The following is a 24,967-nucleotide window of genomic DNA, read 5'->3' on the forward strand; positions in this document are numbered from 1 at the left end:
ATGATTAGACCACAACTCAACAGTTCTGATGTGATTGTTTATTGCAGCAACGAAAGCGTGAAGCAAAGCAAATTTGAATACAGTTTGAGGGGAAAAAAAAGAATTGTTTTAACGATTTAAAATAAGTTGTTGATAGTCCACCAAAGACCAATTTTGTTGACCAATTCCCACATCTCAGCAAGTTAATAACAGAAATGTAACTTCCAGAACAAGCCCCATGATAGCCCAGTAGGTCAGGTCACTCAAACTCTTTGAGAAGAGATCATTTTAAATGGCTATTGATCTAAAACTAACAGTGCAGGTTTCTCTGTTGAAGCATTGTGGTTTAAATTAATTTTTTTAAAGATTGTAAATGACAAGGCATAGCAAATTTGCTAAAGAAGGACATCGTCAACTACTGTAACTTTCAGTGTGTAATTTCAAAATCCCATTTACAAAGTTTTACTTACATTTTTCCTGTGAATATATTTTACGGTGTTGTAGCATAACAGGCATTTAAACCAGTAACTTTTGATTCTAGCTGACAACAGGAGAAATTATTATTATTATTATTTTTTTTTTTTAAATAGTCAAACTAAGCAAAACAAGCCAAAATTGTCACAGTCCAAAACCTCTTTAAGTACTGTATGTAGAAACAGTTATGACACAAAGGCACAAGGAAATCCCTTAACAATGAATGAACACATCACAATAGAAAGTAGAATTCACTTTTACACTAAATAACTCAACTGGAGTCTGGAGATACTGGACCACACCGCTGTAATCTGGGGTCCCAAACATGGTGGGAACATTTATCTCTTGAAAGCAAAAGACGTCCCATATCAGTTTTATATCATGAAGCCCAGAGAAAAGAATTATCAGCGTGTGCTTGAAATGACAAAACAGCTCACTAAAGAAACCCAGAACAAGAGACAGATTCTTTACCTTTCTAATGACAGACGGAGAAATGTTTTCATAAAGAGCCGATGTGGAACCTTTTCATAAGAAACTACAAAAGCAAGTAAACATCATTGAAGGGATCTCAAGCGGCAGACGACACATTGTTCTTTGTGTAGCACTGTGTATATACAAACATTATGGAAAACACTGTTCCCGATAATAAAAACATCCATTCCTACAGTGAAATATGGAGGGCACTGCCTCCGATATGGACACACACTGGTAGGCAAAAACTACCTTCTTTTTTTTTCACATTATGGAAGACACTGCTGCCGATAATGTTGTCAGGACGAGAGGCGTACATGCACCAAGGGACCAGCACTGACAGCCAGCGCTGTGATATGAGAGCTGGCCTCGGCTACCAGACCAATCTGGTGTCAGCTAACGTTATAACCTCAGAGTAGCGCCGTTGGCCGAGTGACGGCCGTCTGCTCAGTGTTCAGTCCTGGCCGTCGGTCAACATGTACACTTCTTTTAAGCAGATGCTGCTTTTGTCATTTCGACAGTATAACTGTCATAATTATGAAAGGCACTGCTCCCGATAATTATACACACATTTTTTTATAAAAAGGCAATAAAAAAATATTTATAGTGAACCCTGCCACTGATAAATAAATAACACAATAAATAGACGTACGTTTTTTCTGTTTCAGTGCCACATGGTTGGAGACCTCCTCCCTCAGGTTTTGAAAGGCCTGCATAGGTTTGCTCTCATGTCAGAAGGCCATTCAGGTCATTAAGAAATTCTGATTTATTAGTTATTATTCAGGACTGTTCCAAGAGATCAATGCAGCATGTGTTAAATGACACCACGCTGATTGTCTAACATATATTCAAGATGTGTTCTATGCAACATAACGGTGTTATTTTCAACTCATTTTCTTCCAAACTTCCAAATCTGACAATAAGTTGAGCAGCAGATTTCAGCACAGTGTGAAATTATAGCTACCAATTCTAACCAGCTCAGGTTTTAACATGAGGCTACAGCAGCAGTAGTGGAAATGCCAGCAGTTTTAATCTGTAATAATTATGGTAAACAGTTGGAAAGTCATTAGCTTATAATACCATACTGGTCATTTGAGTTGTATTCATCTCTGAGCTGGCAGACACAGCCTTTCCTGTGATTATGACCTGATGATACTGTGCTGAAGAAGCCTTAAGTTCCCTACATTTAACATTCATGAGGTAACACCAATTTAAGTAGTAGTGCTACATGTCATGGGCATTTAAAAAAGGTAGACGTTACTAGCACCAAACTATTCAGAATGTCGTATTGAAAGGTCACATGTTAAAAATCATGGGAGGAATTTTTCTTCCAAAAGTGGACGACCCTATAAACTTTAGGTATGGCGCAAGTACAACTTTGAGAGTTTCAGAACGATGAGCTCATCACTTGTTGGAGGTGATGACCGTGCAACTGGTATCCATTTAGTTACAGCCCTAATTTTATAATTTCCTTCGAGCAGCTTATCTATTAAAAAAAGCTGCGCGTCTGACTACCAGTTGTGATAAGAGGGCCAAACACGAGTCAGGGAGAAGGGGGCGAAATTACTTTTTAGATTTGATTATCCAAAGACCAGATGTCGCTTGCTAGCGAGTTGGCACATCCCTGAACTGTCCAGGTCGCTAAGGCAAACTGGTTGTGGAACAGGTCGCCGTCTGCCTCGGGGTGGTCGGTCCTCAGGGCTTCGAGGTGGTTGGACAGAGCCTTGAGAGTGTGCGGCCCGGAGCCCAGCAGGATGTGGCGGAAAGGGCTCTCTCTGGGAGACACATAGGGGGACAGGAAGTTCCTTTCCACCTACAGAAACAAGCGAAGGAAAACAGGATGATGAAAGGGGGACATTTGCCTTATTGTTTTGCTCGGACAATCAAAGATTAAAGACTCTTTAATTACATTTAGTCTAAAAAAAAAATAAACTTCACAGGTGCCCTTCTTCTTTGGTACATAATCATAAAAGTGAAGGCTATCGTTTCATTTCTATGCAAGAAAAGACAGCTTTAACATTATGCTACATTTTATTTTTAGGTACCTGAAAACTTATTTCTCAAGGATCGAGTACATTTCCTTATCTTTAAATATGCAACATTAAGAAAGCAAAGTTATAGTTTCTAAAAACGGCTTGGATTTTTTTGGTTTAACACTCAATAACTCTGCGGTTCCGCTTCATCAGGACTGTGTAGGTTTGGGTCTATCCGATTTGATTGACAGACCTGACAAAATAAGCAACCAACTAGAGATGTAATCTATGAGACTCAAATGTTGCTAAATTTGGATTGGGGCAAGAAGGTACATGACATCATCTCTTCTGCCCAACCACCCACTTCAAGGCAGTGAGAGAAGCAAAGCCAGAAACACAGAAACGTGTCGTGAAATATCCCAAACTGTTCCAACTCTGTCTCGCTAAAATAAATGGATATCCTACATGAAGAAACTCTGCCACTGATTCCAGGTTTTCAGAGCAATACAGCGAAGCACATAACAGATTAATTTCTTAATATACCCCACCCCCCTGTTAAGACATGTAAGGAGTTGAACAGGAGTGCATAGAGATAGAAATTGCAGCGTTAATATTTGTTTTTGAACTTCTCTAGTCGAGGTCTCACCATCATTATGCGGTCATTAATGATACGACACATCTCGATGTCCTCCAGGTCACTGTTCTTGATGTCTTCCACTAGCTTGCGAGAGGCGCGGCTGTAGGAGCCAGAGGCCGAGATTAACCACTGCACTGTCAGGGCCTTGGGCAACAGCTGGGGCTGCATCTGGAAGCACACATAGCATCCACAGGGTCATATGGTATTCTGAATAAACTAAATACACGGATGTGCAGCTTTTGAATACCATTGGGTTACATTATCAAAACCGCGATTAGACAAAAAACAGCAACAAAATTAATTTAAAAAAGGCAATAGACAAATGTAACCTGGCTACTTTACAAAGAGTCTGAATGTTAAAAGAAATGTAATTAAAATCATTGATTATTTTTCTCTCTGCATACAGACTGAGTTCAACCCATGTCAGTAAGAAACTAATAAGACCCTCACCTTCTTAACAGTATTGACTTTGCTGTTGATCTGACCAACTTGAGTGCGGATAATATTGTTGTACTTTATCAAGTCCATCCGCAGCAGATGATCGTGGACCAGCCTCAGCGCGATGTGACCTGCGAACCGGGTCGCTATTTCAGCCAGCTGAGCCACCTGGTTGCTCGTGGCAGAGTTCAGTTTCTCCTTGGTGTCCAGCATTGTGCCAAAGAATGGGTAGTCCTGAAAGGGGAAAGCAAGATGTGTTGATTCTTACAGTTAAGGAAAATACATCCCAGGATGAACCAAACGTGATAGTAACTTGTAGTACGACGGGATGACGTACCGAGTTACCAGAGCTGAATCCAAATGTGACTGAGGGAATGCCAGAAAAGGCAAGGAAAGGATAAGCAGCATTATCAACCTTTAGAGGCTCCAACCTGGAAAATAAACACATGGCAGATGATGTGAGAACAGCTTGGATGTCACGGCGATGTACACACACAAGCCTGGTCCCACTTACACATTTAATTCCATGTTGCCCTTTGCAAATTGGGAAGAGAGTGTCCCATCCTTGTTTGGAGAGTTTACCTAAGGAGAAGATAATGCAGATGTACATTAGATCTTAAAATTCACAAACATTGTATCATAGTATTTAACTCACAACACTGCAGGCTTGTATTAAATGTACCTCAGTCAGAGTGCTCTCGATCAGTCTGTGCATCAAGGGACTGGCTGCCACTTTAAATCCTTTCTGACCTGAAAAATACGACTTATATTTAGTCATTCTGATAATCACTTCTTCTGTCATATTGTAAGCATATGGACGCTTTGAATATTTCATAGACTGGAAAACTGAAGTAAATACCTGTTACGACTTTATCCAGGTTGATGTAGGAGAAGGCTTTCATGCTCAGAGAGGAAAGATAACCCTGGATATACAAAAAGAATGAACACAAACATTCAGGAAGAGTCCTCACAGTAATCAGTATTATTACAGCATAAAAGCTGCTGATCAAGAATAATGCAATTGGGGAAATCTTTCCCACCTCCAACCACTCGGTGGCGCCAACACTCCCATATTCTCCAGCGCTCCAACTGGCAAACACAATGCTTCTCCTTGGTTTGAATCCATCTGGCAAGAAGATGAGAAATGCATTAAGAGAAAAAGCAGCACCCTAACTGCATGAAAAGTATTAAATTATAAACATATCCTGACTTCTTTCTTCAGATACTAAAACCTTATTGAAGGATCTAATTTGACGTGTAAAGCCGGTCCAGCAATATTAATACGAATATGGCACAATTTCCCATTAAAACGTACCATTCTTCACCATATCCGAGATGGAACGTGCCAACTCAACGAGGGCGCTGGTGCCGACAGTCGACGCAGCAAAACCTGCACCCCACGCATCCCTCTGAGCACCGATCACCACATATCGATCTACAATAATACATTTTTAACAAGACATTAAATGTCAATAAACCATTTAAAAGAGAGTCTTTGTACCAACTTCCTGGTTACAGTATCTGTTTTTAAATAAACTAATAATTTTACCTGCATCCACAAAGCCTTTGATGACCCCAAAGACATTATTGATCTTTTTCTCAATAAGAACGTTGTTGACCTCGACAGTAATAACGTCGCTCTGTTCTCCCAGTTTGTAGTGGCCTCCCCAACTTTCGGGTTCAATCTGACCCCCCAGCTGCCTGTAGGATGCAGACAATAAAATATTATTGACTCACAGCGCAAGAGGAATATTTAATATTAAAGTACATTGCTTCAGTTTGTCCACAGTGGATGTGAGCCTTACCTCAGAATATTGGTAGCCATGCCAGCTGTGATGGTCTGAGCCAAGATTTTTGGCAGGCCTGAAGACTGGACAGGTGGAAACTGCGTGTGGTTGAAGGAGGGGAAGCCTGGGGTGTAGGGATCCCCTGAACCCATGTGGACCTGAGGGAGACGGACAGATGGAAAGTTGTCAAGTTTGCCAACAACTGTGATTTGACAGACATGTTGAATGCATTTGTGTTTTGAACTAATCTTCCCAGCAGCCTGGAGCCTTAACCTCAAACTTCTACATTTAAAATGAAGACAATAATATGAAAAACATATAACCTTTAATCTCTTATACCCAAGACTACTTTTATTAGACATCAAATATTCCTGTTTAAATTATACATTACCAACACTAGGGATGGGTGTCATTAGATATTATTGATACTACTACTACTTATTGATTCGGTTACCGAATACAAAGAAAATTAAAATAATTGGATTTGAATGCATTTATATTTTTTAAATGACTCGTTTCTGGAGCAAAAGTACTTTTTCCAAAAGAAAAGTCACTATACAAACTTAAGAATAATCACTGAAAACAATCTTGAAGAAAATAAATAATATGTATTCTATCTGTAACGAACGTTTCATTTAAGAGCACAACTCTGATTTCCGTGCAAAGATGAGGAGAAAGAACAATTGCGAGGCTGCTCAATAGCATTATTTTTTGGAAGTCTCATCCCCCTCTTTCTCTTAAGTACTGATAGCAAAACAGATAACTCCGGACCAATACTCCAGCGTTTACTCATTTAGACGCAGCCCGAGCCTCCACTAATGAATTAATGTGAAGCCAGTAGTCACCCTTTGTGCGACTATAAAACCTGGTTGAGCACAAAATAAAAACAAAACACGGAACCATTGATTAAATATCAGTTCACTGAACAAACTAAATATGTCTATACGTCTCTCTGGTGGGCTTTATTCTCCAACTTGTTGCTTCTGAATGAGAAACACTCACATGTCCAAAGAGCGCAGTGGAATCTCCAATAGAGTAATCAGCGGGGTCTGGGTAGATCAACACAGCAGAGGCACCCATTTTGGCAGCATTGGCTACCTGTAAGCAAAAAGGAAAAGAGTCATCATGTAAATTATTATTGCCTCCAACAGCAAACGCATGTTCCAAAAATCACACATTGTATAGTGGTTGAAGATAGAAGAAAGTTTACAGTAATCTAAAAACTCATCCTGAATTTCTTATGAACCACCCACCTTTTCCGCAAAGCTGATCCGTCCCACACGTACCAACACGACCCTGTCAGTGAGGTTGATGTTCTTGTCCCGCAGCAACCTGAAGTCACTTTCCTGCCCGTAATATGCATACAAGACGGCACCCTGGAACAAAAAATAAATAAATAAATAAACTGCATTTTTCTCCCAAAAAAGAAAAGAGGGGAAAAAAAGTATACTTTAACTTAGAAATTACCGTCGCTGTTCCATTGGGACTGTAGGACAGGAATCCCTGTGGATGCTCATCCCTCCCTTTCTTGTAAGCAAATTTGTTGTAGCCTGAAGCTGGTGGGTCCTGAACCTTAACGAAATGCTCATCGGTCCAGGAGTTCATGCCGTACTCTTTAAACTTGTTGATCACCTTGTTCGCCAGAGACTCGTCACCTGGAGAACCAGCCCGGTGGTTGGTGTTGGAAAACTCACTAAGACAGGAGGAATTACAGCATGAGGTGAGAGGAACAGGGAGACAAGGAAACTGGAAACAATGACTAACAAATAGACATTTTGCCTCTCCACAGATCCTACAAGCAGAGTGTGCAATTATAAACCCACCTGAAGACAGGTTCAAATTTGGCTGCAGAAAGTTTCTGAGCGAGGAGCTTTGTGACATCATCCCAGTCCATGAGGGGGGCAGCACCAGTCTCGTGGTCAAAAGTGTCTACAAAAGGGTCCAGAGAGGCTTCACAGGTGGGAGCCGAGTCCTTCTTACGGTGAATCAGGTAGCCAATCAAGTACCCTGTAAGTAGCAGTGGTTTCAAATGAGGAGCAGCCAGGGACCAAAGGGAACAATTGCACTGACACAGAAGGGCAGTACACTTTCAAGGACAGACTGAAGGAATCAAGTTAGTCTAAACCAAACAGCCACAAAGTCTAGACATAAGAGCCTTTAGTCTCTTCCTTGCTCAGATAGGGACACATCACACTTGCACTATGGCTTTCTGATAATAGAAAGCAGATTGTGTGACATGCCCCACATGGACCTTAATGTGACATCATTTGTGTTGTTTGTTGGCTCAGGGCAAGTCTTAGAAAAATCAGTTTCTCTCCTTGAGACTTAACCAACAACTAATATTTTAAGTTTGTGTTGGTTTATATGTCAGTGTATATCTAAAAAGCGGCTTAATGCGCAAAGCAGAGTCATCAGAATGGGCAAAAAGACATGCTGCTTTACTGGCGACACCATCGATACAGATTCAAAACCGTAGCCCTATGAGTGACACTTGAGGAACACCAACTTCATATAAAACACAGCCGCTTCATTCAGTGACCTCCTCTTACCGATGATGAAGATGAGGAGGGTGGTGGCGGCCATGAAGCAGAGGTTCTTTGGTTTGCGTCCAAGCTTTTGACCCGCGTAGGGTTTGCGGTTAGAGTTGTGATTGAGGTGGTCTCCCACGCCGTTTCCCCCGACCTCCTCGTCCATGTTGGACGACAGATTCATCTCCACCTGGCTGTTTTCGCCTTCCATGTTCTGGGTCAAGTTGAAACGTGTGTAGGAATGCGGCTCCCCGTTAAACTAGAATGACAGAATGATGCTGTGTGATGAGAAAATATAGATCTTTATGGAGCCGAGAGGAGACAACCTATGATCAATGGGGCTTTTTACAAAGTGTTTTGTATAATTATGATTCGCTTGAGATGACAGAATTGAAAAAAATGTTGGTGACACGTTCTAATAAGACATACCTTAAATATCTTAAGACTATATAAGTTATAGCTAATGCTCTAAATAATGTAAAGTAAACAATGGCATTATTGTTGGTAAAACAACAATAAATGAACAAGATTTTTAAACTCTTTCTACTCTGTCATAGTTGGTTTTAAGCCTTAGCTCATAGCAGTCAATCTAATTTTTATTTATTTTTATTTTTTTAAATGTTCATGTGCCAATAACGACCAAAAAATCTTTCATGAATAATATGCATAAAATGTTAAACAAAAACATAATATTAATTTACAGCCGTTGCTTTTGGAGAGGTTAAGAAGGATGAAATATGATTGATAATGAGGACTCTGCAGTAGATCTTCTACCGTGAAGAACTACCGAGAGGAAAATGGAGAACCGTTACAGGCTACGCAATTATTGAAACAAAGTAATTTTGAACAATCGTTTGGACAAACTTTACTACAAATGGGTGGTGCTGGTTTTTTCCGAGAGCTAGAAGAAGCAATAATTAACATGTAACCAAATACAGAATGCATTATTTGAAAATGTTCTCACTTGTAGCGATTAGAAAATATTCCACACACACGTTAACGAAATGTAAAAGCAATAATTATTTGTTCCCAAGATGAAAGAACAACATTCAATTGTGCAACAAGGGCAGTTGTAATGACACTCATTTCAGAAGAGGTAATAATGGGAAGACAGTTCCTCAGCTTGTTATTTTAGGATTTAGGTTAGAATACTCACAATTTTTGATATTGTTGACCGTGCCTGGTCCATTTCTGCTTCAGTCTAAAAAGAAACAAGGAAAGTATAAGTGAAGCCTAAAGATAGAATGATTGTTGTTGACTTTTGCACCGTTTGAGGTTATTAATAGTTACGATCTACCCAAACACTATGTTGAGTTTTAAACTCTCTGTAGATGAAATGGGTACAAATAAAATACCTTTTTTAAAAACAGCCATTTTTCAAGTCTTAGTGTATTTCTATACAGTGCGTTACTGTTCCACTTTGGGGAATAATGGAGTGTCCAAAGAACACGTCCCACCTCTTGTTCAAACATCCACGGGGTTTCCTTTGCTGCTTACGTCAAAGGCAGCACTGTTCCTAGGGACAAAAGGCCAGTGTCCAGCACAGGTCAACACAGACTCCATGCCTCCATGTGAACTCAATAGCCAGTAGAATACAACAGCATAACTAGCTTTGATTCAAAATAAGAGCCAATCAAAGCAAGGTTTCAATTCAAGAGGGAAACAAGACCTGAAACCCAAGTCGTCTGTATATTTTCTTTACTATTGTAATGCACTATCAGTGGAATAAGAGCTATGCATGCAATCACCCTCAGGAGAGAAGTTATGTATGATGCTTCAGCAGTAAAGGTGGCCAAGATGGGTCAAGACCTGCATCTCCCATGTTTGATTGGACCCACTTTGTCACACACACACAGTTACAGTATAGAATTGCATACCACTCAATGAAAATTGCTTCATCGATATTTGACCCTTGGTCCCTTCCTGACCTTCTACCCCCACCCCCAATGCTGGCTAAGGATTTCATTTGAGTATCACCGGTGCCATTTTGTCAATCCAATGAACTCCAATGCCCGATTCGCTTCATTTGCCAATGATTAAGGTAACCAAATACAATGTACTTGTTAGTTGTGCACCGTAACCGTTGACTACAGGACATTCAGTTTTATTTGAGACAACCTTTTGGTACACCATGTGACCCAACAAAAAGAAAGACAAAATAGTCCATTTATTTCTACACTCGCACAAGAGGAAAAGACATTTTGGAGCACATGTTTTACCCAGGAAGTGTTGGCAGTGCACCAGTTGTTCACCATTAGCTGTAGCATGCTAGTCGCTAAATTGGTAGGCAAGATAAAGTACCGGTAACAGGTCCAGCATTGTGGACAAAAGATGGAGGTTTTGTGGGGATAAATAAGCTGAAAACAAGTCATAAATACAACTATGCAAACTCCGCTGTTCACAGAGATCGCAAATGTTTAGCCAACATTTTCTAATCCTATTGCCAGAAGGATTCATGAGCTGAAGGGTTTTTTGAGTTTTTATGAGGTGGAGAAAAAATTATCTTTGATGTCAGAACAAGTGCCATTGCTTTTTGTATGCAACAGTTGATTATTATCGTGAGTTCATCACATGAACACAGATATTTTCTGTAAAAGTGGACCCTATAATGAGTATGGAGCCTCAATGTAAAATGTCGGCTATCGAAGGAGGCCAGTATAGTTTGTAAGCATCCAGCCTGCTCTGATTAATCGTCGATCTATAAAAGTAACATTTTGCAACATAGTCGTAAAATAGGCACTTGAGATACAGCCAGTCGCATCCCTTCACACAAAAAATGGAGTTCAAACCAAATGACCTAAAATGCTGTCAAAGCATTTGCAAAATAATTTGGACATGACAGTAAATCCCTCTAACAAAAAGGCATTTCCATGAAGAGCTAGCAGTGTGTCACATTAAAATAACTTCTTACACCATAAACAACGCAACTCTCACCCAATTCTTATCCGAGCAACAAGGTGCAAAGGATTATTTGACAGACAATGATCATGACCTCTTCTACCCTGCCTGGCCTTCAAAGAACAAAAGACCAAAACTTTTCAAACACCCCTGGTCTTATCAAGCCCTGTAGTAGAAAAGTAGTTGATAATGATATGACCTTATGGGTTAAAATATTACCACACTTACTGAACTTTGGACTGAATAATTCATTCTTTGTTGAGAATAGGCTCAGATACAAAGCACATATTCAAAACATGGTCAAATTAGGCAAACAACTTATTTTGTGTACCCAATGTTTAGTTTATTCTGTAATGAAACACAAGTGAACCTAAAACTGAAAATAGACAAAACAATGCAGAGCTTTCCCGAAGCGATTGATGTGTGCCGAGCAACCAAAAAGCAGAAAAAGAAACTCTTAATGATCCCTAAGGGGCCAATTTACAAGCTCTCTGGGAAGGAGATCCCAAACTGGACATTGCGTGAGGAGAGCTGGTGTGGGCAAATGCCAAAAAAAGAGACAAACGATCTGTCGGGCCAGCATTAAAACATGGCCTTGCTAAACTCCAACAGCACGGATAAAAACCTAACCCTGTATTCCAAGTGTATAACAATAAAGCACATGAGTGTGCAGCCATGTTGGTCCTGGAACCAAGTCCCACAATAACTTAGCTCTGAAACACCAAATGAAGAGCACCTAACTTTAGAACATGGAACGGCCTCAGACAACATCCCCCCCCCCCCCCAACTCCCATGACTTCTACAACATTGAAGGGTGGGGGGCAAGTACGCATCTCCTAAGGGTCAGAAACTAAAAAAATAAAAATAGAGCAGCTTCCCATTTTTCTTATTCATAGCCTACTTTGCACGCAACCTTGGCAGATATGGCCTTAGAAAATGGTATCAGACCAGGCTTAGCTGCTTTGTAAAGCTAATTGCTCTCTAAGGTGGGCAGAGCGATGTCTAATCTTACATACCAAACATACCAAGCCTTAATACTTTAATCAGATTAGCCACTTTTTCACTAGAGACCTATGGATATTAGCAATATTAAATAGAACACACAAAAGAATAGGTTCAAAGAAGACACTCAACAAAACACCCTTAAAAAAAAAGAGGTCACTTTGCTTGCAGCATTCTCTGAAACACAACTTGTATCTCCATTTAATATTATGTAGCCATGTATGTGCAAGAAAGATAGCAAGAACAAACTTGAGTCGCACCCTTCTAGGAACGACACTTGCAGGCCTAACTGGTTAGACATACATGCTGAATGAGGACGCCACAGGCCCCAACAAGAAAGGAAGCTGGACAGATTTTATTTTACTTGTAGTCAAGGACATATAGAAAAGATGCGACACAGAGCGTGCCGTTCTTTCCCCAAAATAATGAAAATCTTTTCTTTCTTTTCTTTTTAAACATGCAAGAGACTGGAAATAGTTTAATTAAAAAGTTCAACTTGAACATTTATTTTCAAAATTCATGGACTGCATAGCCCTGCAGACAGATTAATGTCAGTGTCTTAAGGGTGAACTTCCAGGATCAAACATGGCTTCCTCAAAGTGCTCTTAGTAACTGAAAAAAATCCCTTTGAAACCGGCACGTACGGATAGCACTCTGTAGTTTAACGTTATTGAAGAAATTGTACTTGCTTGATTCTTGTTGTTCTGAGTTTGGACTCATGGTTTAATGCACTTATTGTAAGTCGCTTTGGATAAAAGCGTCAGCTAAATGACATGTAATATAAAATGTAAAAAACAATTGAACAATTTCTTCATAAAAAGTAGGTTATGGAAGATGTGGTAAGAAGACTTTTGGTCTAACGTTACAACATAACTATTGTGAACTGTTGAGGGTAGTTGAGATGGCCCAATTATTGACTCAACACTAAATTATCGTCATCTAACATGTACACAGCTTCAGTTAGAAGGCAGCCACTGTAGTTATTTAATAATTACATGATAATTTATTAATGATCACTGCACTTGAGCAACCACTTAAGTTACACCTTAACAACATTACCTAATGTGTACTATGCAGTACAACAATACATGCATTTGCCAGTGTGATGATGACTTAATAACCATCATTGTGTTTAATTGTGTAGTCAGCTGTTACAAAAAACAAACTGCCTACTAACCTGGCATTGTGGGAGCATTTCAACTCCTGCAAGAACAATCATCACATTTCATAAAACCGCATAAAGTGATTTTCTCACGTCATCATTCCAAAAAGAGCTGGATCATTTTCTTGTTACAGTAAGAGTTTAAATTATTCTGGGCGTCTCCTATCCAAATGCCATACAATTATGTGACAATGCTGTCTAACTGGCGGTTGAGTGTTAACTGGCAACATGGACAAAGCATCAGGAAATAGCACCTTTTTAAGTTCTTTTAACAGAATACAGTATTCATCTACGGAAAGGACACGATTAAGTCATGTATAAATAATGTTGATACTGATTGTGTATGTAAAAATATATATATATATATATATATATATATATATATATATATATATATATATATATATATATATATATATATATATATATATATATATATATATATATATATATATATATATATATATATTGTAAACACTACATCACAGATTGGTCTCATCCACTGTGTCCAACTTTACAGAGTGAACAAAGGCTCAAAGTGGGAAACACGGTCAAGGGGAGAAAAAAAGGTGTGGGAAACAACGTTTGGGGCAGCAGGAGAGGAGAAGGGGGAGAGGGGTCATTGTAGGTAGGAGTCATTGTGCTGTGGCAAATCATGTGAGAGTCACACTGGGGAAAAGCTCCAAGCAGCTGATGGGAAAATGAGCCAGAAGTAGAACAGTGAGTCAGGCAAATCCCATGTACTGGGCCTGCACCAGTATTTCTTAAAAACAGTAGGACATTCTAAAGTACAGACATGAGCTGCAAGACATGATTTTGTTTCTTTACATTTTTACTATGATGCACGTTCTGGTAGTCAGTTTCACAGTAGTGGTGAACACAGGGCTCCCACCAGATGGCATCAGGGTATCTGTCAGGTATAAACTAACATTTGGGCCTTAAAATTTGAGTCAGGAACAGATATGCTCAGATCACTAATACCACTGCAGATATAAATAGGTTCTTAACACTGCTATTCTTAACACTGCTATTCTAAATAATAAGACACTTGTTTTGAGGTGTACGTGTCATTAAATTAAATTACCTTAATACATTGTTTTTTTTAGGACAAAGGAAGACAACCGTTTAAATTCACCTGCTGCTAGTCTGTGTTTAATGTGCATGACTAATACCACACAACACCGCCTTAGGGGCAACTCATCCATAATCAAATGCAGCTACAGTTCTACCATATATTGAGAAAGCTACTGTCAAATAGTTTTTTAAAGCGTCACCTAAATATGGACAAGCAAGTTGGATTATTTAAAAACTCTCCCAGACTGGAGATTACAGCTATGATTATTGAAGTATTATCTATGCAGCAGCCTATTGCTGCCTGTCAAGGTCAGTAAACAGGGACAGTGTAATGTCTACCTACTGACGGTGACCGGCCCCCCTCCCCTGAATAGGAAGAGTCATTCAGGGCTTTGACCCAAGCACCCTCCGGCTCACGTTTAGCACAGCAGAGCTTCCTGAACGCGACTACCGGCTTCTCTAGTTATGGCGCCCTTGTTGCATTGACCATGTGACAACAATAACGGAGAATAACGTACAGTTAATTGTACCATTGTTCCCACGGTGCAATGAAGGAGAGGAGACGGGTCTCAACACAAGTGACATGTGGCGTCGCCGCCTTCGCTGCTGTAACGTTATACTTCCTTGAACGTCAGGATTAAAGTAACTTCAAATGAGCGAATTAAACGTTGCAATTCATTTGGCATTTCTTAATAAACTCTCCAAATAAATACGAGGTATTATGTCCTTCCGCAGACAGAGTAACGTTATTGTAGTGTTAACGTTATATTTCAGTACAATACACTTCTCCGGCTGGGTCTGAAGTATGGTCGCGAGCGGTTTGTGTCGGATAAAGCTCTCACCTGTTCTTCAACACAGCTCAAAACGACTGACTTCTTCCGTGACAGCCGTTCACACGAGGTTTCTCCTCTTGTTGCTGCCTTGCTGCTTCCTTGCTATCTTGCCTCGTTCAGCCGCTGCCCTTGACCATGCTGCTTCCAGTTATACCTATCGGATTGGCCGTCGCTTACTACAGAGGCGTAGCTATGACGTCCCATCCGGCCAAATAGTATCGCGAGATCCTGTTTGTCCTCCTACCGGTTGTAGAGGGCAGGGCTTTATGTGCTTTTTAACACCGTTGGTATGGTTTATATACAAGGCAAGGGAAAACACTTTTACCACATCTGTTTGTATTAATTGGATGGGATACCAGGAGAAATAAATCAAAAAGTAAAACAAATGATAAATTTACCGTTCATGTTGCAAATTATAGACAAGCTTTTTTTAGTTCCAATATAAATAACCACACCAGTATTTTAGTTTGGAAAGAAGCCTAGGGGTCACTTCAGGCATGGATTACCTTGAATGACCCCCAGTGTGTCATAGACAAATCAACGACTCCTTTCTGGAGCTCACCTTGAAATGAGAACAAACATAACACCAGTGTGCTGAGGACTGTTAACTTCTCAGACCTTGCAGTCCACAAAATAGGGTTTTCTTTATGCTGCAGCTGTGAAAATATCAGCTTTAGGAAAGTAAAGTGCGTGCAGGCCTATTTAGTTTGGTCATCAGTGTGCTGACTAAGTCAGACGGACAGATTTTCTTTCCAGTTAAGTTGTCTGGGACCATATCGGCTCCTTTTCTAATACACACATGAGCCAACTCTGGTAAATTATTTAGTGCAAAGGTAGACGTAGTCTGATTGGCCATTTATTACAAAAAAACACAACGCCTATTCCAGCAGCTTGAAATTGAGACAATATTGATAATGTGGTTATTTATGCAGTCCCTGTTCCAAAGAGGGTAGACAGCTCCTGGGATTGGCCATTGGTGGTAGGCACGACCGACGCAGACGCCAATGTTGGTAAATTATTAGTAAATCTTTGTAAACATGGTTCTTTTTAGTTTTTGGATAGCTGGTTTTGCAATCCCATTTATTTACCATCACTTTTAATTATTGATTCTTCAACCAAAACAGCCTTAATAAGTTGTGTTACTGTCCCGATAATTGCTCTTTTGGGTATCTTCAGTAATTACATGTTTATGCCTGCTGCCAGGCTGCTAGTGTATATTTTGTGCAAACCAGTCATTGGGAGGTCTGAGCTCAAATTTTAATAATTTTCCCACAGCATAATTTTCCCACATCTTTGGTCACTTTCCATCATTGCTTTTAAATTTCAAGAAACATAAAAAGGGAGCTAATGTGAAGATCTATATTAATTTCCAGGTAGATATATACTTCAAAAATCCCATTAAACCTTACTTTATACTGTGAACTTTTGCCCATTCCTGCACAAACTGTACAGCTCTTCCACTTTAACAGATATATTTTAAAAATGTTCTTGTATTTGTTCATATTTTATTTTGCAGAGTTTTCTGTTTAATATTATGCCTCTTGACATTTTGCACTGAATTTATTGTCCTGCACCAAAACACCAAGACAAACGGCTTGTATGTGCAAACTATTTCTGATTCTGAAGTCCGCTGGTTTTTAGAACATGCATGTTCATACCCAAGATTACACAAATAAAGTTGCCGTATATCTCCTACCGAAACAAAACGGTGGACATGATAATAATTTATTTCTGTCTTCTTTAAGAAACAGCAGTCTCACATTCAAAGATTTAGAGCTCTGAAAGTTCAACTGCATTTTTCTCAGAAAGTCGTTGTTGTAGTTTCCTGCAGTCACAGGCCAGGAATGTGAAGTCACCATAGAGACTGTCAGCAGACAGTCTCTATGACTCTTTTTTCCGTGTCATTACTCGGCACTGGCTACAAGCAGCAGGTAATAGTGGTTGTTTGAATTGTTGCCTCTGAGTCAGACATGTTAGAGGTGAGCAGCACAGCAAGCTAACATCTTCCCATAATATCTCAGGCTGCCACTCATGGCACCATTACAATCCTGCAACTGTGCGAAAACCGTACACGAAAGGTTTTCTCAGGGAAAAAAACAATATTGCAAGGTGGGGGTGGTTCTGGACTTTCACTGGAAATGTCTGGGATTTATTTTATTTTATTAAGAAACACATGTACAATATGCACACACAGATCCAGGAGGCTGCATGACCAAACCACTGGACTGAATGAGTAAGAACCACCGCATGAAACATTTTAGTTTCTGCTTATATGTGAAAACATCCTCTTTGGCAAATAAATATCATGAAGTAGTAATGTTTGACAAGCATTTAACGGTTGGCCGAAAGCAGAAGCACAAGAAATGTATTTGTTTTTCTAAAATGTTAACAGGTAACCGACGAGTGTCCCCATGTGTTGTGGGACAAGGATATAAGAGATTATACATGTTAACCATTAACATTACAGCGGGAACTTTATACGCGTTTTGGATTTCCTCTGAAGTATAATATCTGCAAATAAGCTTCATTTCAAAATAGACTTTTAGCCAGTCTAGCGGTGTGGCTCTAAGGAACAAATAGCATCGTCCACCACTTTGATAGAAACTAAAATATCTCAAAAACTATCTAATGGATTGACATAAACATTTTGTACAGACGATTCAAGGTCCCCAGTGGATAACTCCTCCCGGCAGATCATCAGGTGACTTTTTAATTAGCCATACGAGGTTGACGTTGTGGTTCAGAGATAAATCTACTCAGTTTCCACTTTATTAGGCACACCTAACTTTGCCATAACATATATCGTTATGAAGCTCATAATGTTCAGATTTTGTTTACATTGTCGAACATTTTTTAATTAAATTATATGTTTCTTACTGAGGTTGAAGTTGGTGCATTATTTTGAATGGTGTTTAATTTTTTGGTCCTCGGCATTTACACACACAAAGAGGGGAAGAATATAAGATACATAATGCAGAAGAGTACAACAGCACCACTAATTATGACCTCAATGCTAAATCGTGCTTTCAGGTCACCCTCCAGTAGTGAACCTGTAACTATGACGTGCAGAACATCAACATGTTAGCTTTCTCAGTGTTATCAGAATATGCCTTGCTCTTCAAGCAAACACCATAAATAATAAATTATTACACCAAAAGACAGAAGGAAGTATCACTTTCACATATCTTTTCACAAAATCAAGATATGAGTGACTATAATACTATGATGAAACAACTAAACACAGCCTGATCCCAGAGGAACATCTCATTTTTTGGAGGAGGTCAGACCTGTGTGAGAGGGAAATGTCTTCCATTTTCCATAATACTGCAAAATCCCACTTAAACACTGTTTGGCTTCATCTTCAACAACAAAGACTTCTCATATCTGTTTGTTTCTGAGGTCAAATTAATTATGAGATCAGGCTTTGCAGGATGTAAACTCAGAGGCGGTGATCCTTCCTTTGAGGGTGGTCTGGAGTCCACAGCTAGACTTATATGGATAAAGTCCTATGTTGTAGGATCTGACAAAACAAGCTTATTGATGATACCTTATGATGCTGTATACACATTCACTTACAGTTTACGGATTCCCAAAAGCGAGGTGAAACTTTTTTTTTTAAAGGTTTATTGTCTTTTCATTTTTGAAAAAAGTACTTTACACTTTCAAATCACTAGCTGCTTATTTTTTTTATCAGGCTGATGCTGTTATGTTAATGATGGCAGAGGAAGTTGGATAAAAACAGAACACCTGCGTTATAGTATGCAAAATATCAACCGAGAGGTTAGTTCAGTAGTAAGTTGCAACTGCTATCTTCTCTATTTCTGCTTTCTGTTTTTTCAAGCGTGAATCTGTTTTAGGATTTCCCACTTAACGTTTAAAACATCATTGTAAAATTAATCTGATAAAAGCCCAAGCACTGCAGATATTCATGGACTAATGACTCGCATGGTTAAATTCAGAGAGACTCAAAAAGGTTCACCCATCTGGTTTATGGTTAGTTCAGAAAATTGAGTTCTTAAAGAATCAAATTTGGTGTTTGGCCTTGAGAGTTGGTTTTCCTACAGGAAACCACGATTCTGCAGCTGCTGACACAGACAGTCCTACGCAACCACAACGCACACCTGCAATGGGGAAGTGGACCAACCCAAAATAACTACACGCTATAACCGTGCACGGACAAAACTAGCTCTGACCAGCATGTTTGGTGTCAGGCAAATGTCAAACTTCGATGAACTAGTTAGCCAATCATAAACAGGGGGCAGTAGAATAATTGTGAGCTTCGTTCACAACATGAACGTATAAACATAAAAAGTGTAATTTCCTGTCTTTTTTAGTGTATATAATCTGGAAGCCTGATTAGTTGTGCGACCACCAAACAGCTCACACTCTTTTTAGTATGAACACACATACTCTTTTTCTCTTCGATCCCGCCTTTTGCACTTTCATATTATCTGTTGTCACCTTCCACCAGCTGAACAGTAATGCATCACTTTCCCGGAAAAGATATCCTTATCACTGTCCCACCCATGAGCTGTGCAGGGGGAAGCCTACAGACAATCTCCAGTATACAATCAGCCTCTAACAGGACACATGTGAGATGACATATGGAATCCAAGGTGCTGCTCACATGGAGATGGAGATGATCTGAGACTTGATGTCTCTTACCACAGTAGCTCCAGGAAGTCTTAAAGAAATTACAGCTGCACCACTGTAATACATTACTGGAAAATTAAACAAGGAAGAAGTGACTGATAATTATGGTACAATGGTATCTCTCACTATGCTTGTTAGTTTCCTTCTCGGCACACAGAGCATGCATAACAGTAAAATATAAAGTAGGATTTTAAAGACAGAATTACACAGATGCCCATTAGGATTCCCGAAACTCAACTAAATCTTCAACTCATGCTTGCACAAAAGTGGAAATTAATGTGGACTTAAATGTCAAAGTCACTGATGCTGTGCAAAAACTACTATGGATGATGCAATTCACATCCGGGATGAGAGCAGTTGGGTTTCTTGGGAGGGTTGAACATCTAATTTTTCGAGTGTGCTGCAGACGAGCGATATGTTATCTGTCTAAAAACAGGGCAAAGTTTATACACACAGGGCTTGGCGCCTAAAGACTGACATCTTTGGTTATGCAATGACTCGGTTGGTTTGGGAGAGGTGACTAGCTAGTCATAGATATCTGTGCCTTTTGTGCTCAGCATGTAGCCTCCAGTGTTGTGTGTGCCTGCTCTGGCATGCAAATTAAAAAAAGCAGTTATTTTTTTTTTCTTGCTAATCCATTCTAATATTGTTCCACAATTAAGAGCTCTTTAAAATAAAAATGTAAAACAGCACACACGTTGTGCATAAGGTATAATAAAGCCTCCGACAGAGTTCTATTTCCATACCATGTTGCACTTTGCAATAATTCAAATTCAAGTCCTGAAGTACATGCCAGTTGAAAGCTGCTGTGCTGCCTTTGCAGCTGGGAGTAAGACAACAGTGACCACATGTGGATGAAATGAAGAACAACATCAAAAGTGAGGTAAAAAAATATTTATTGAACAAACGTGTTAGCCTCACAGACTTTTAGCAAAAGCAAATCTGCTCATTAACATAATAACACATAATACATCACTCGCACATACATACATTCATTCATGCACAGCAACAAACACACACATGCATACAACTTCACATTTGCAAACAAGTTTGACATTATTTCTTTTAGTGGCTGGGTCGGAAGGGGAAGGCCATCCCCGTCATGAAAGGCTGAGCTGGGTACTGAGGGTGAGAGGAGGGATGGGTGGCTAGAGGTGTGTGTGCAGGGTGTGTCGGGTGTGAGGCGATGGGGGAATGAGCAGCGTGCGGGCTGAAGGCCAGTGGAGGAGTGTGGATGTTGTTGTAGTACAGCACTGGGCCTGACAACACCAACTGGAGCAAACTGGGGGGGGGGGGGAGCAAGACAAAGAGAATAAATATTGAAAAAACAAAAACACTTACTTTACAGGAATTAAGTAAAGGAATTTAACAGGAATTAAATTAGCTTTTTAAATAAAGTTACTACGTTGTTTAACCAAAATGGTTTAATTTAATTTTCATCTGTAAATTATTTGTTTACTAAATCTCAATTTACACCATGCGCCGTCCACAGTGTGACCTTGAACATAATGTTATAAGGCATAGAAGAGGTCTACTCTTAACATGATGGTATACTCCACACAGGTAGAGGATGCTGTGCTTTTTGAGCTCTAGCTGAAACCAGGTATTGGGACCAGGTAACCATGGAAATGGATCCCAGGTAAAAGGACAAAGGACAGTTAATGGTTCTTACTTGTTGTGTGGCAAGCGGGAACAGATGGCTCTCAGGTCCTCTGTAGAGACACAATATGAAATAAGCATTTAAACACCACCACAGCATGATGAGAAAAGCCATATGACAACTGATTAAACCACTTAGTCCGTGACTTGTTTTGTCTTTGCTTCATTCATCACACATTTGTTGAAAGAAAAACCCACTAGCTAGAAAACTGTGAGGCCATTTGACTTAAGTTTCATTTCTAAAATCACAAAATACTAACAGGATGTGAAACGTGAAGACAAGACCGAAACGATATTACTGGAGCAGAGAAGGGAATCTCCAACTATGGCAAAAGTACACATTTGTTTTATGATACTCTAACCACACAGATGGATATATTGAGGTCTCTCTTGGATAAAGACCCCAAGACACTTTCTGAATAATTAAAGATGAATAATTTAATATGTGTTATTTAAAGTGACAGTTCAACCCAAAATACAATAATAATAACAATGATCTTAACTGTTATGCTATTTATCAATCTACTGCCCCCTTTAGTGCAATAATATACTAATCTGAATCACATTGTTGGAAAGGTGCGTTGTGAGCTATTAGCATTTCATTGTGTTTAGTAGACAGCAGTGTAGAAAGTGATAAAAAAAGACTTAGAGCATGTACACCGAGCTGTATTTGAATATCTGTTAAATTATTTGCAGTCTCTGGCCCAATAATGAAACCACTTTTGCCTTTTAAGGCAATTTATGACAAGGCACGAATGTGTAAATAAAATCTAATTCCTCTCCTTTATCCACTTTTCTAGCCTCCACATCTGTACCTCTTCATTTTAACAATCTTACCTCTCGAGCAGAGTAGAGCTCCATTGGCCATGGCCACCTGCAGGGCCTGAGCTAGCCGGTCCAAGGCCAGCTGAGACAGTCCACGTGTATCTGCGGATGATGTGTGAGTGTGTTTGTCAGCCTGGTCCAACAGCCTGGAGAGGTCTGAGCTCAGGGCGGCCAGGGACTCCATCTGGAGCAGCGCCAGGCGACCGAAAAGCCCCTTCTCATTTAGTATGTTTGGCAAAAGCATGAGGACCTACAAGTGGCATAATACAGACAATTGGCTTGATTATCGTCTCTTTCTATGTTGGAAGTGTTTTGTATACTTCATATACATGTATACTGTGGGTAAATGTATCTAAACACACCACACACCTGTAGGACACTTAGATGGAGAGCAGAGAAAAGAGGCCCAACCTCTGGCTCCCCCTCAGTGGTGCCATTGGTTAACCCCTCCTTCTTGTCTCTCCTGTAGGCCAGGGGGGCTTTGACGCACCAGCGCACCAACCCCCCTAATGGTGTGACATCAAGTGAGCTGATTGGCTGATTCCCAGAGAGGGCCGTGTTCAGGAAGTTGATTAGGACCAGACCTGGGTCATCTTGGATCCACGACACAATCATCTGAAGGAGTTCTAAAGGAGGGGTGAGCTCCTCTGAAAACACACACAAAAATGTTGTTAGGGATGCCAAACATTTAACATTTTTAGCTATTTAACAAAAATATGCTGATGACAAAACACAGTCCTTCTTCCAAAAAATGTGTATTTTACAGATGTTGTTTTAGGTCCCAATTTGTTGATGTTTTTGTACATTTGTGTTGGACAACCTGTGGTGAGGTCATAGAGGGTGGTGACACCAGTGATGAACTGGCAGCAGAAGCGTGGACTGGCGTTGTGGATGTTCTGCAGGGTGGGCCCCGAGCCTGGCACCAAACTACAGTAGTCGTCTACTAGAACCTGAGCCAGGCGCACACAGTACACACGGTGGGATCTCTGAAGGAATCACACATAACCAGAGGCATAGTTTTTTAGTACTTCCATAGTGCACACACATATCCACACATGGAGAGAGGCACTAAATAGTTACAGACCAACCATAATGCACATTTAAGTGTGAAAGTTAGTTTGAATACCCACCTGTAACCAGGTAGCAGCACATTCCAATATAGGAACCCTGCCCACAGCGATCGCCATGGATACCAGCTTGCCTAACAGCGCCATGCGGCTTTCATCCGCCTGGTTGCGTTGGAGACTAAAGAGGGCGGAGAACATAAGCTGGCGGACCGTATCACGGCTCTGTTCCTGGAAACAGCTGCACATGATCTCCAAAAGCTGGAGCTCCTGAAGAGCACTCATCCTCTGAAAGAAAAACACAAGACCGTTTATCGGCAGTCCATATGTTTGCATATGTTCATGTAATGTATATTTGAGGGTCCTGCCTCACCCTAGCTGGGGTGTTTCTGTCCTTAGGTGCATGCAGAATGAACTCCTCCACCAGCTCCTGGGTTTTGGAGTCGACTTGAGGAGGCTGCCTCCCTGACTGCACCAGGTTACAGATGTAGATGTCCAGGTGATACAGCAGCTCCTTGGCTGCACTCAGCACATCGCGAGGCAGCAACGACTGACGAATGTCACCCATCACCACCTAAGAGACCAATACAGTGATTTTCAACACTCAATGTATGCAACTTGGGCATGATGTTGTAGACTTTACAAAGTCTTAAATGAATTTGTCGGAGATGTATCTCATGTACTGCAGAGGAAAAAACTACAATAAACCAAATCTGTCACAACAATGCACCGATTATCTGCCTATGTTTACTTCTCTATACACGAAATAGAAGGGGGGGAAACACTGTACAAGGAACACCGACAGTAATTACAGTCGAATTGTAACGTTACATTTCTCTATATCTGTGTTAGTGTAGGTTTACATGTGAGCGAACGCTTTTCAGGTGGACCAGCTCTACAATCAGTCGTTTCTCCTCCAGCCTGCTACAGCTGGTGGTTAGCAAGGTTAGCTAAAGAGATTGTTTTGAATTTCGCAACACATCTCTCATGGGTTATTTGACGTTATCGTTGACGGCTTTTTAAGAAAACATATGTATTCAATTAGTTGATGTCTCACCTCTGCAAAAAGCTCTTAATATACCTAAGTAATTACCCGACGTTGGTTAAACCGAGTGAATGGTTTCCAAACGTCGACAGCGCCACTTCCTGTTACTACGGAAGCCGGCGAGCGATAGAATTTAGAGCGTGGACGTTTTTCAGCCGAGTCAGTGCATGCCCTGTTTTTTATTTTATTATTAATATCAGCAACATTCTTTGTTTTAAAAGTTATTTTACTCTGTAAGGTTTCTCAAAATAAAAAGTAATCATAACAAAACATACAACAATAAAACATAATTACACAAAAGGAGCAACACATATATCGTTACATTTCTTTATTAGGCTCCACAATTACGTTGGATATGTTTATACATTTGCCAATTTTAGCTAACATAGCCTCAAGTTCTCATAGGCGTTTATATAAACATATTCCGCATTTATATTTTAAATGATACTATTTTATTAAGGAAAC

The 24,967-nt window shown here is 40.0% G+C and overlaps 2 protein-coding genes across 2 annotated transcripts; both read right to left on the reverse strand.

The window, feature by feature from the left end:
• Nucleotides 1-23: 23 nt before the first annotated feature.
• Nucleotides 24-15,445, reverse strand: tfr1a (transferrin receptor 1a). The gene is made up of 18 exons (XM_034554707.1): nt 15,266-15,445; nt 9,444-9,488; nt 8,309-8,546; nt 7,583-7,766; nt 7,227-7,452; nt 7,013-7,135; nt 6,762-6,857; nt 5,778-5,917; nt 5,522-5,673; nt 5,288-5,407; nt 5,013-5,098; nt 4,832-4,895; nt 4,655-4,722; nt 4,487-4,554; nt 4,310-4,403; nt 3,985-4,206; nt 3,544-3,702; nt 24-2,737 (listed from the first exon to the last, which is right to left on the reverse strand). The coding sequence occupies exons 2-18, from the start codon at nt 9,474-9,476 to the stop codon at nt 2,495-2,497; spliced, it is 2,316 nt and encodes a 771-aa protein (XP_034410598.1). The 5' UTR covers nt 9,477-9,488; nt 15,266-15,445; the 3' UTR covers nt 24-2,494.
• A 5,343-nt stretch (nt 15,446-20,788) lies between these two features.
• On the reverse strand, nt 20,789-24,630 carry c17h7orf26 (chromosome 17 C7orf26 homolog). Its single transcript, XM_034556517.1, has 8 exons — nt 24,515-24,630; nt 23,831-24,031; nt 23,524-23,745; nt 23,214-23,379; nt 22,763-23,040; nt 22,406-22,643; nt 21,582-21,621; nt 20,789-21,191 (listed from the first exon to the last, which is right to left on the reverse strand). The coding sequence occupies exons 2-8, from the start codon at nt 24,023-24,025 to the stop codon at nt 20,975-20,977; spliced, it is 1,356 nt and encodes a 451-aa protein (XP_034412408.1). The 5' UTR covers nt 24,026-24,031; nt 24,515-24,630; the 3' UTR covers nt 20,789-20,974.
• Between the last annotated feature and the right edge of the window lie 337 nt (nt 24,631-24,967).

The sequence above is a fragment of the Cyclopterus lumpus genome, chromosome 17 (assembly GCF_009769545.1).
Source record: "Cyclopterus lumpus isolate fCycLum1 chromosome 17, fCycLum1.pri, whole genome shotgun sequence".
Classification (NCBI taxonomy): domain Eukaryota; kingdom Metazoa; phylum Chordata; class Actinopteri; order Perciformes; family Cyclopteridae; genus Cyclopterus; species Cyclopterus lumpus.